At 46.4% G+C, this 12,282-nt stretch overlaps 1 protein-coding gene and 2 pseudogenes across 2 annotated transcripts; 1 reads left to right on the forward strand and 2 right to left on the reverse strand.

Moving 5' to 3' along the window:
* Positions 1-2,541: 2,541 nt before the first annotated feature.
* On the reverse strand, positions 2,542-3,754 carry LOC102712217 (annotated as a pseudogene).
* A 301-nt stretch (positions 3,755-4,055) lies between these two features.
* Positions 4,056-6,402, forward strand: LOC102715160. Of its 2 annotated transcripts, XM_006663717.3 has the most exons (7): positions 4,056-4,113; positions 4,406-4,555; positions 4,868-5,064; positions 5,154-5,234; positions 5,359-5,598; positions 5,713-5,790; positions 5,863-6,402. In XM_006663717.3, the coding sequence occupies exons 2-7, from the start codon at positions 4,438-4,440 to the stop codon at positions 6,154-6,156; spliced, it is 1,008 nt and encodes a 335-aa protein (XP_006663780.1). In that variant the 5' UTR covers positions 4,056-4,113; positions 4,406-4,437; the 3' UTR covers positions 6,157-6,402. The 2 variants fall into 2 exon arrangements, with proteins under 2 accessions (XP_006663780.1, XP_040385371.1); XM_040529437.1 differs by lacking the exon at positions 4,056-4,113 and having other exon boundaries at positions 4,400-4,555.
* A 2,258-nt stretch (positions 6,403-8,660) lies between these two features.
* LOC102712490 lies at positions 8,661-10,985 on the reverse strand (annotated as a pseudogene).
* Between the last annotated feature and the right edge of the window lie 1,297 nt (positions 10,986-12,282).

The following is a 12,282-nucleotide window of genomic DNA, read 5'->3' on the forward strand; positions in this document are numbered from 1 at the left end:
GATAATCTGTACAACGTGCTTAGGTCCAACACCTCGGACTACCTTCTTTATCTCCTGCATGAGCAAAATACATAGGTCAAAAAGCAGTTGGCAGCAAGTTATTAGCTCAAAATTGCAAAGTATCATAAGGCTACATTAAGTAGGCAGTCAGCATCTTGGCTATGCGCCATTGCATCGATGAACTTGTGAAAAAACATGACTCCATTGCAATAGATCAAGAAATTAATGACCGACATCCCGATTGGTCCTGTCCAAGAGTCACACATGAGCGTAATATCGTACATGCACCATTCGTCCTTAAACAACTCGTACTGCTTGTCGATATCCTTAACCGTAGCGTCAAGGTACTTGCCGTCTATGTCCCTTCCACTGGGGGAAGTCACACCTTCACCTGTATTGAGCACAACATTCATATAGTTAAGCACAAAGGAAACCACGATGTGCTATAGTGTAGCAAATCAATATTAACAACTCACATCACTTCTGAGTCTCTCTAACTGCATTGACAAAGTAGGGATTGTCAGCTTGACGTGGTGTCGGCCTAGCGGTGTAGTAGAACCGTGCCCAGGCCTCTCCTACAGCCTCCTTAGCTTCCTTCTCCTTCTTGGACCACCAACCAGTGTCAATCCTAGGCTGCACTGGAGCTCTCGCTCGAATAATGTGTAACTCCCTCACGCCCTGTGTTTCTCTGTGCGAAGTGGCCCGCCTCAACATACTTGTAATAGGGTTACTTCTACCACCCCCTTGACATGAACCTCCTGCACTGCACCCCCACCATGTTCATAGGTTCCGCCTCGCTCTTCCACCTTCCTCGTAAACTCCGCATCACGCCGAGACGCATCAATCGAGGCCTGCAAGTCATCGTCATCATCATCATCACCACTTGTTGTACGCTGGTGGTACCGTTGCCCTGCAGCATCCTCATACCTGGCCTTTTCAGCCCTACACTCATAACGGTCGTGGCAATTCTTTCCAACTCCCGTCGAAAATATTCCTTAACATCATGCGGAACATAGTTACAATATCTGACACCTCTTCCATGATGAGCTAGGTGTTGCTTGAACCTGGTTGCATGCCGCCGTTTTTTTTATCTCGGTAGTACCTACAACGGAATCCATGGCCCACTGGGTCTCCATGTTCCCACACAACATCAGGGGGAGGTCTATTATCCGCCATAAATCACCTGCATCCATGGAGGTAACAAATAAGTCACGACATGTACCTACGGTCATATCACTATATGTTACAAATATTACCAAATCTTACAAAGCATTACCGGGTACCAACTAACTCATTTCCAATTGAAAATGACATACGCGATATGAATTGTAAATGAATTTTCAACAGATCTATAAACATAAAAAATGTGAAAATGTTTTGTAACTCTATATTCATGATGAGCCAAAACCATTTCTCACATTCTATATATATGTGAGCTACATACTAAGTTACTAACACCATTCAAAAACGCACAATACATTCGTACAAAATGTAAGTATCCTGGATTGAAGGCTACATAGCATGTACACATGAAGGATTGAAGGCTACATTGCATGTAAATATGAAGGAGTGAAGGCTACATAGCATGTCGAATGTATGTTGTCGTAAGCGAAGAAAACAGCCGGCTTTCCCAACAAATCCGTGAAAATTAAATCAAAATCGCGTGAAAACGGTCGGTAACCATAGCTGCATGCGACCGGAGAAAATTTTACTCACCACGGTTGCCACCAGATATCGCGCGATAGATCCTGCACAAGCCACGGTTACCGCGCATGCCGAGGGGGGAACTACACGCCGCCGCTTCCAGGCGGTAACTGCCCAGCCCGCCGCGATTTCCCGCAGAAACCGCGTGGTTTTAGCGGCTGTGGCGGCATCGGATCTGGCGGCGGAGGGACCACGGTCGTCGATGCACGGGTTTGCTCTACTGCCTCCAACGCAAAATGCGCCCCTATCCCCTTGTCCAAGATAGATATCCTCTGCCCCCCTTGGGCCATGTTGGCCCCTCTGTAAAATAGTGCATTTTCTCTTTTTTTGGCCGATTTTTTATTTCAATTTTCATATTGCGTTCAAATCTTACATTCTCCACATACTTTTTGCACCAAACTTCACTAAATAATCTGCTCTACAACATGTATGTTTTTTAAAAAAATTCATCAATCTTTTTGAATTTGTCTCAAATTCATTCGCGGTTACCGCCTCCTACCGAAACCGTCTCCCCGCGGACCTGCCGGTTACCGCGGTTACCGTCGCAGTAACCGCGGTAACATGAACCCTAGGCGCCACCACACGCTGCTGTAGGCGATGCTCTCCCACAGGCCCCTCTCGGAGCGCGACTTCCACACCCTCTTCACCGCCATCTCCGGCGGCAAGAACCCTGGTATGTATATATACCACTGTCTGATCCCATTCCTTCCTCCTTCGACCCTTCTGTTGATGTTCCCCTTGGTCTGGTTACTCATACCACAGGTGCTTGACGCAATGCCTCTCTAGGACTTACTGTTACATAAAAGGAAAAAAAACTTGATCAGAAACAAAAAAAAACTACATATACTCGCGTGTGCACGGAGGCGCGGCTAGATTTTGCTCCGTGGCGCTCACTGTCGGGAGCTTCATGCGTGAATCAGATGTGGCGGAGAAGACTATGGTTGGAACATCATCCACTTCTGCTTGCAGCTGCAGGCGGTAAAGCTGCTGCCCCTTAGCGAAGTTGCCAAGCAGCTGGTAGGGCTTATGGAGCCATCCATGGTAAGGCAGAGATCATCGGTGCACGCTGCGAACTCCTTCTGTGTGCGGTAGATGAAGTTGAACGCCGCGGCGACCTCCTCCTGGAAGCGACAGAAGGGGATCGTGGTGGCATTGTCATCGTCGTTGAGGCGTAGCTTGCGGAGGCCTTCCCCGAGCTCCATCATGGCACCACGGTGGTTCTGCTATGCACCGTAACACACTGTCATGTCTAATCACATCACAAGTTACTTGTGATTAGTAGTAAGGCACACGGGAAACGAGACAACACCTGGTTAAAGAGGTGGTGGTACCGACGGCGCACTGGAGGATGCCATGGAGCAGCATCCACGTGGGCTCCTTGGCGGTGTACTAGAGCTCCTCCACCACGTCGTGGCATGCGTGGAAGTCCTAGCTGTTGAACAACGCTATCGCCGTGTCGAAGCCGCCCATAGCCTGAGACTCTTCCTCATCTTCTTCTTCTTCGTGGTAGTCACCCCATGCCGTGAGGAGGCAGTGGCAGCAGCGGAGGTCAAGCCTAGAGGAGGGGCAACGACGGTGGGTGGGGGTGGAGCAAGAGCCCCGTCGACGATAGCTTCGTTGGCATGGTGAGCGTGTGTTGCTGTGGCAAAAGGCACGAGTAGTGCAGGGATGCCATTGAAATTGGAGCTGCCTGCTTGTCGCGAAAGCGAATGAACAGCGTGCTTGGGAATGAGATACTCTACTGCAGAGAGCAACAGTGATGTGAATTTGGTATATGTCGTGACCGTTGGATCGAAACGGATGAATAAATTTAGCGCTACAGTATTTGCTACAGTAATGACCAATGTTTCAAAATTATTGTTACTACAGTATTCCAGCATTGTTCACGACATTGAATCACTGTTTCACTCACATAAACATTGTTGCTCTATAGTAATGCAGAGAAACCGAACCCGCATGCAGCGTGCTTGTGAATTATGAGTGTGACTGGCACGAACGTATCGACTCACCCAACCAGACCAGAGACCATTGGTGGTTGAGATGGACTCATGCGTGCGCAACCACTCAACACAAAAAATATCTATAAACTATTGGGGATCCTCGCGGGGACCTGGGGATTTATATTAGACTTTAAAACTTTCAAGATCCAGTAACTTGAAAGCCCACCCAACAGAACACAGCAAAAACCCTACCTGGCCTATCCCCTTCTCTCTCTGTCTCTCCCTCGCTCTGTCTCTCTCTCTCGTTACTCACGCGCGACCCGGTCAGGGGCGGCGGCGGCGGGCGCGGAGGCCGGCGTCGGGGCCACCAGTCGGGGGTGGCGGCGGCGGTGCTGAGGGGCCGCGGCGGCGCGGCCAGCGGCGGCGGTGCGGAGGGCCGGCGTCCTCGTCTTCGTTGTCTCCGGCGACGGTGAGTCCGTGCTTCCTCGACTCCTCGTCTGTGTCCATCGTTGTTGCAGGGCGTCGGGGCCCCGTCCGGGGACGGGGATCCACCGGGGATGAATTGAGCCCCGATTTTGCTTTCGGGGCCGGGGCGGGGGAATGAGTTCGGGGTCGGGGCCGGGGCCGTTCTTGCCCAACCCGGCCCCGCCCCGTTGCCAACCCTAGTTCCATCCCCTACCTCATCAATTCGATTCGTTCCCCAAACTCCATCCCTCCTGCTCTTGCTCGCTAGGGTAGTACTAACATCGATCCAGCGGCAGGCAGGGGCAAGTCGAGGGAGGGCCGGACAGCGATGGCGCCGCTCTCGTGGCGCCACCACACGCTGCTGCAGGCGCTGCTCTCCCGCGGGCCCCTCTCGGAGCGCGACTTCCACGCCCTTTTCACCGCCATCTCCGGCGGCAAGAACCCTGGTATGTATATATGCCACTGTCTGATCCCATTCCTTGCTCCTTCGACCCTTCTGTTGCTGTTCCCCTTGGTCTGTTTACTCGTACCACAGGTGCTCGACGCAATGTCTCTCTAGGAATTACTGTTACATAAAAGGAAAAAAAATACTTGGTCCAGCTCAATTCAAGCCTGTTTTAATTAACTAAAATTGTTCAGAAATCGCAAGAATACTATAAGCATAGTTTTGGCCTTAGTACTCAGGGGTGTGAATATTACCATAACTGAATTTGCCAAACTGGTTTCCAATCACTAATGTTCTCTATAATGGCTTGCAGCCACTCATCAGCAACTGTTCAACGATACACTCCTCAAGATCAACAAGGAGCTCTCATACTTGCAGTTTGAGTTACGAGCATGCATACACCAGTATGATGGTACAGTGTATTATGGAGTGGTCAACAACATTGCTGATGAAGAATCAAAACTTGGATCAAAGTATTCCGTGCCACAGATTGCGTTCTACAAGGGATTGGTATGCAATCACTTTGCTTTTTGTTATCTAGCTCAATCTAGTAGCATTTGATATATCCTTTTAACTGCATCAACAATGGTTCTTGGCAGTTGGAAGCAATAGTTCATGAAGCTGGAAATGATGGGAGCATAACCAATATTGATGCTCTTAACACGCGGATCGATAACCAGGTTTAGTGTAACAATCATTCTGGGAGCTTTTGTTTTTGTTTGAGCAAAGCTTTATATGTTTACTGTTGCAAACTTTTATGATGCTGCGACAAATGAAAGAATTATTTGGTTTTCTGCTCCCTAGGTCGTAATTGCAGATGGTTCACAGTCACATGACAGTCAATCTCGTCTGCCTACTTCCATTACTAACTTCTCATTGTCCCAAAAGGAGAAAACCCTTAATGAACTCATACAAGATCATTGGCTGTCATACACTCCCACAGGCAAGATTGGTCTTGGCATACGATCATTTCTTGATTTCCGAAGCTGGTTCCACAATAATGACATCCCATCGTGTGAGGTCTGCAACGAAGCTGGTATAAAGGTGTGAATATGTGATTATGATTTTTGCGTTTGCCTTTCTTTTGTTACGCATGGTCATATATTCCACTAATGTTGTTGTTTCTGTATCTCTGTTATTTTTTATGTTTGAAAACAGGCATCGACGTGTCCTAATGAGGGATGCAATGTAAGAATTCATGAGTACTGTTTGGAGAAGAAATTTTCACAGAGAAAGGTAATTAGCTATTTTTAATTCCACTGCTACACGTGTGAATAGAAATGGGCTGCTAAATCTATGTGTATGTAGGCCTCAATAGCCTGTCGTGGTTGTGGTACCGAATGGCCTCGGTCGGAGGTTGAAGATGATGGTGCTGAGCAAGCTAACGAACCTGAGGAAGATCAGGTCCCATCAGCCAATCGTCGTTCAAGGACTAGAACCAGAGCAGTCAAATCTGAACTGGTGGAAGAAAATGAAAGAACAGGCCCATCAGCGAGGAGGACAAGGAGGAATTTGAGAAGCTCTAAATCTGAAGCTGTCGAGGAGGAACGATCTGCAGGACCTTCACAGCCAACCAGGGCATCTAAGAGAAGGAAGAACTGATGAGTTTGTTCTGTTCTTGCCAATGAGATTTGCAGGTTCCTTTTGTCATGTACAGACAGTAGCATTAGGTAATCCTTTTGAAGTGGCAGGCAAAGTTGCAACTTATAGTTCGGGACGAATATATAGCTTTAGGACGCTCTTTTCACTAACTGCTAAATCTTATTAGAAGCTTAATGCTTTCATTTGACAAATCAAGCCTGGATGTGACAACTCAGTTTACTGTTAGGATGGGCTCTCTTTCATGTTGATGTTAGCTTCATGCATGCTGTTGTGATCTTTTCTATTGCTTGCTAACTTGGGGTATAAACAGAGAATGGAGGTATCAGAGGACGACCGAAAAAGGAGAACAGAGAGGCAGGTTTCAGGGTTCTAGTTTTTGAACTTGGCCAGCCAGTTCAGAAGTATTTTCTTAGTGATGGCTTGACTATTCGAGTAGCTTGACGTACTCTTCTTTAGCCTTTTATTTTTGATGGGGACGTATTCTACTCTCTGACGCAGCTGAGGTACATACTACTAGTATGTGTATATGTACATATATGTAGCTCGCATGGGGTAGGGCAAAAGAATAAAAATAAGAGAAAGATGTCTGGTATTAGTTTGATGAAGAGAAAAACCAAATACGTCACAATTGTTTCTACTATTCCTATAACTCTATTTTGCACATACCCCCCCATGGAATTCACCCCCTCCCCCAATGTTGTGTTTTTTTAATTGATTTCTCTTTATTCTTTTAAACTGTCATGCTCCTCCTGTAACTCTATCTTCCACATAAACCCCCATACAAGTCACCCCGTCAGTTGTTTTGTTGATTTCTCTTTATTCTTTTAAACTGTCATGCTCCGTAGGCCTTTAGCGTGTCCTTGGCGAGTAAATGAAGCACTCCCTCTGTATTTTATTTTTTTTTATATATTTTATATGACGCCGTTGACTTTTAGTTATATGTTTAACCATTCATCCGGTTAAAAAATATAATTATTAATTATTTTGTTATAATATGATTTATTACTATAAAAACTTTAAGTATACCTTATAATTTTATATATTCGGATATAAATTTTGAATAAGATGGACGATCAAACGTAAATTTAAAAATCAACAGTATCATTTAAATGTCAACGGTATCATATATGGAGAGACTATGTACCAATATTTTCATAAAAGCATCTCACCTGTCGTCTTTCTAGAGCTGAAATACAATAGTAGAAAAATTAGTAATTTGTAGGAATGTTTGCATTTTCCCCTATTTTAAAAGTATTGTTTCTTGCATACGCATGATACAGGTGTTGCATATTGGATATTTGGATTACACGGTCTTAGTATGACATATGAGTAAATAACTAACCACTCCGTTGGAAATTCTTAGACATGCGTACAGCTAGTTGCACGAACGACCTGAAGCTGGCCAGTCGCTGTTTACACAAAATCAGTGGATGAAGTCAGGCTCCAACCATGCTCTCGTTATCACAACACGCCAATCGGTGAAACACGCTGATTTTGTTGAATTGTTCATCGGAGCCTTAGAGTTTAAGATACACACACATACTGTGCTGGGACTATAGTACACACATTAGCTAAGTATATGTATTGCGGTTTGAGTAAGATGATGGTGTTTAATTAAGATTATATTAGATGCAGGAAGGAAGCAACTGCCAAGAGGAGAGCGTAGTATATGTGTCCTACAGGACAAGCTACAGTTATAAATTACTCTGTCATGCAGACCTACATTTCCCTACGTTTTATTTGCTGCACCCAGCACACGATCATGGACAGCCGCTCGAACCACTATACTTTGCATCTTAATTAATCCCCCTCCTATAATTAACTAAACAAGGTGTTGACGACAGCTCAATATCATATTACTATGCTACTAATACATAACCATGGATCTTAAGAAAGCATTCAAGGAAACGCTTTATTTTTTCTTAAAATGTTTATAATTCGAAGTTAACTTTTTTTATTTGAACAATCTCTCAAATGAATGGCAACATCTAGAACATAACCCTGGAGTAGGACAATCAAACAAGGTTTCACACTGATGCTACGGTTTGGTGGATAAAAGATACAAGGGAAGAAAACTTGCAACAATTAATTTGGACGATTTCATTTTTGCCGTCAGCACAATTACACATCGTCAAGTTATGAACAAGAACAAACGAAGAAAAGTGAAGAAGAAAGCGAAGGTACATGACGACTCGGCAAGTTGATAGCACACCAGTTAAAGCCAAGCTAGCGGCACAGGGACACCAGTTGACTGACTTGTTAGCTACACGCAGGGGAACTAAGCAACTGTAATTGTAACTTTGTTCCTTGTTTTAATGCAGGGGAGGAGGAGCCATCTAATTGGCAACGCAAGATTAAAGGGAAATTACTATGTGTACGACTCAACCATCCGACTTACGTTACCACTCACGTTATATACAGATGGTGCAATTGAGTCGTACGTATAGTGGGACTGAGATTAAAGATATGATCAAATCTACGCTTATTTTGTACAGTGACAGAAACTTATTTGTAACACAAATTTCATCACATACACTACATCTGTAACTGAGCAATGTAATGTACTGAATTTTAGTGACAACCCGGACAAATTCATTTAGTTACTGCTGGGAGACAAACTACCGCAGCAATATCTGATTAATTCATTCTTCATCTGTACCAACAGAAGACAGAGAGAGATCATCTGCGTTTCACCAGTTACATCTGCAACTGAAAGTTTGCAAAATGTCACACTGGTGGTAATCCACTAATCTGCTCACCAACAGGCAACAGCTCGAGATATGCACCTCAAAATTGGATACAAATTATGAAATTAATTCAATGCACAGGTAATAACTACTGTAATATCTCTCTGTTCAATGCACAGCTGTTACTAGCTATAGTAGGAAGAAGCCGTTAATGCACTGTCCATCGGCCGGCCGTTAGCGGCGGGCGGCGACGCCGGCGCCGGCGATCACCACCACCACCAGAGCGGTCGGACCTTGACTCTGCACCCTCTGTTCACCGCCGCCCCCGCCTTGTCGGCCAGCTTGTCCACCGTCACCTCGCACCTCGCCTTCACGTCCACCGTCCACGTCCGCAGCACCTTCCCGAACCTCACCCTCACCGGCACCGTCGCCTCAACCGTCAGCGGCACCGTGATAGCATAGTTCTTGCTATCTTAGTTTAGTGGTCGTCGTTTGTTTTTCGTTTCTCTGAACTCTTCTGTATTTTTGGTCTGTTGGTCGAGTTCACATGGTATGACTTGGCATGGGCGACGTGTGGGATGGCGCACTATCCAGCGTGCATGGCGGGTGGATTAGTGGGTTAGTTGATGCAGCACGTCCTGACGTGTGGGATGGCACACGAGATAGATGGGCATGGTGCATGTAGTGGTTTGTTACAATTCTGTAATTGGTTTTGCTTATAAGTTCAATCAGAGTCTGAAAAAGCTGCCGCTTGACAGCACCAATCCGTTGTTTGCTTTGTTGAGTTCCTGTTCATTTTCAAGGTGTTTTCACTTCGCGTGAGTTTGATCGGTTCTGACATTTGGTATCAGAGCCCGCATTAGCGGCGTCCTGGTGCGATGTCCTCCGGAGGCCGTAGCAGACGAGGCCGATCGCCGACTCCTGCCTCGCGCCGACCTCGGCACCGCGGCGACGGTGGCCGTGAGGTTGTGCTCCAGCGCGTTGTCAAGGAGGTCAGTGGTGCGCCGTTTTCGAGCCTCACGAAGACAAACTACAACGAGTGGTCCTTGATGATGAAAGTGATGCTCCAAGCTCGCGGCCTCTGGGAGGCCGTGGAACATGGCGACGTGCCGTACCAGGAGTCGTCATCCATTCTTCAGCCGTGAGGTATAGCTTCTCCCCTGAGTCAGATGCTTTTGTAATTTCCGCCGGCTTGTTCTCTGCCATCTTCAACCGGCCTGTTATATCCTCCACGGACAATGTTGAGACATCTAGGAGAGTTTCTATTGAAAGCACGAGCTGATAGAACCTGGATGACGCCACACGTAGGTATTTCTCCACCACTTTGTTGGCCGGTTCTGGGTCGCCGAGCGTTGCGAGCTGTGACACCAACCCGTTCAAACGCATAGCGAAGTCGTCGACCCCTTCACCATCCTTGAACGCGATCGCTTCATACTCCCGCCGAACTCGCTGTGCGTTCGCCTTACGCACGCGATCCATGCCGATTCGCATGGTCTCGAGCTGCGATCCATGCCGATTCGCCGGCAGCCTGCTCCGCCGCGAGCCGCTTCCTCTGTTCGTCCGTGAAGCTCACGGCCTTTCCGGTCAGCGCCGTGGTGAACACCGTCACGTTCCTCGGCGCCTGGTGGAACGCGGGCCACGCGCCGCCGGCGAGCTGCTCCCGGAGTAGGAGACGGTGACCTCCCCGCCGCCGCGGTAGTCGATGCCCGTCTTCTTGTTGGCGCCGTTGTCAGCGCGCACGGCGGCGTCGATTTGCGGCGTTAACGGCGACGACGAGGTGAGCTCGTCGAGGCCGCGGATGGAGAGGGAGGCGACGGAGAAGGAGGGCGCGCGGGGGCGGAAGACGAGGTAGACGGCGCCGACGAAGGCGGCGGCGAGGAGGAGCACCGCGCAGCAGGCGGTGCAGCACGCGCGGCGGAGCCGACGGCGGCGCAGCGGGCGCGCGGACAGCTTCTTGACGCGGCGCGCGCGGTCGGGCGGCGGGACGCGGAGGACCTGGTCCTTGGGGATTTGGATGACGTACGTGCCCGGGGAAGGCGGCGGCGCGCGGCGGAAGCTGGGGTGCAGCGGCGCGGTCTCCGTGGCTTCCGGCGGAGGGGAGGAGGACGGCGGCGCGGGCATGGGGTGGACGCGGTCGGCCATGGGGGGGTTGCGAGGCGAGTCGTTCGACGAAATGGAGTGACCGAGTGGTCGCTTGCTCGCCGGATTTATATGACGCCGGCGTAAAACGCGTGAGAAGAGAAGAAATGGACATAATACACGTAGGAAATGGTCATCTCACGCTATTATTTTATCTTTATACTACTACCACCGTTTCATATATAAGATGTTTAATTTTTTGTTGCAACATTTCATCAGTCGTTTAATTCAAAATTTTAGTATAAATATAAAAAATGATAAAGTCATGTTTAAAGTTATTTTGATAATAAAATAAGTCACAAGTAAAATTAATAATATTTTCATAATTTTTTATTAAACAAATGATCAAACATCGTAAAAAAAAATTAAACATGAACCAGGGAGGATTAGCCACGGAGCAATATTTATAGACTATTCAACCTTTCTTAAAAAAATAAATATTTAAATGGACGCTATGTCGCTGTATCATCGAAGTATATTATATCTAATGAATTAAAAGTTATTGTTGATCAAATTACAATACTACAGATAATGACGATGATTTGTGATTAAAAAGGATTAGAGTTGGTACTACTAAAAAATCGCACTTTTATTCTGTTCATACTCGTTACTATTAAATACTTTTGCTGTCATTTTTCCGTTGCTACTTTTAGTTGCCAAAATTTTTTTTGGCAAAAACATCACATCGAACTTTTAACCGGATGTCGGAAGGGGTTTTCGGACACGAATGAAAAAACAAATTTCAGATTCCGGCTAGAAACTGCGAGACAAATTTTTTGAGCCTAACTAGTCCATCGTTAGTACATGTTGATTACTGTAGCACTTATGACTAATTATATCCTAATTAGGCTTAAAAGATTCGTCTCTCTACTGCCTACCACTAGATTCTTTATCTGTCAATTCCTACTCCTACTACTGTCAGAACAATGACAGTTAGCTATGAGAATGTCAGAAAAACTCCACTCCCCTCGTAACTTCTTGAAGTATTTCCCATGTAATGGGTTCTTTTTCCTTTTAGCAATCCTAATATTAGAAGTAGCGCGTTTCGTGATTAAATCGCGAATTACAAATAGCTGAAAAAGCTTTATTGCTATCTCTAGAGGTAACCCGCAAGATTTCTTTCACAACTGTGTAATTAGTTTTTTATTCATCTATGTTTAATACTCTATTTAAATGTCCAAAAGTTCGATGTGATGTTTTTGAGAAAAATTTTTGGGTACTAAGCAAAGCCTTAATACGGTACGCAGAAGTTGGTGTGATAATTTGATGATTTGATCAAGAAAAATGACTAATAGCGTGG

This window comes from Oryza brachyantha, chromosome 12, assembly GCF_000231095.2.
Source record: "Oryza brachyantha chromosome 12, ObraRS2, whole genome shotgun sequence".
NCBI classification, from domain to species: Eukaryota; Viridiplantae; Streptophyta; class Magnoliopsida; order Poales; family Poaceae; genus Oryza; species Oryza brachyantha.

What these genes read in the sequence shown, in the direction of transcription:
- LOC102715160 (XM_006663717.3), top strand. Translation starts at nt 4,438, where the DNA reads ATGGCGCCGCTCTCGTGGCGCCACCACACGCTGCTGCAGGCGCTGCTC. An exon ending in ACACGCGGATCGATAACCAG is followed by an intron (nt 5,235 to 5,358) that starts GTTTAGTGTAAC and finishes TCTGCTCCCTAG; the next exon opens with GTCGTAATTGCAGATGGTTC. An exon ending in AGAAATTTTCACAGAGAAAG is followed by an intron (nt 5,791 to 5,862) that starts GTAATTAGCTAT and finishes ATGTGTATGTAG; the next exon opens with GCCTCAATAGCCTGTCGTGG.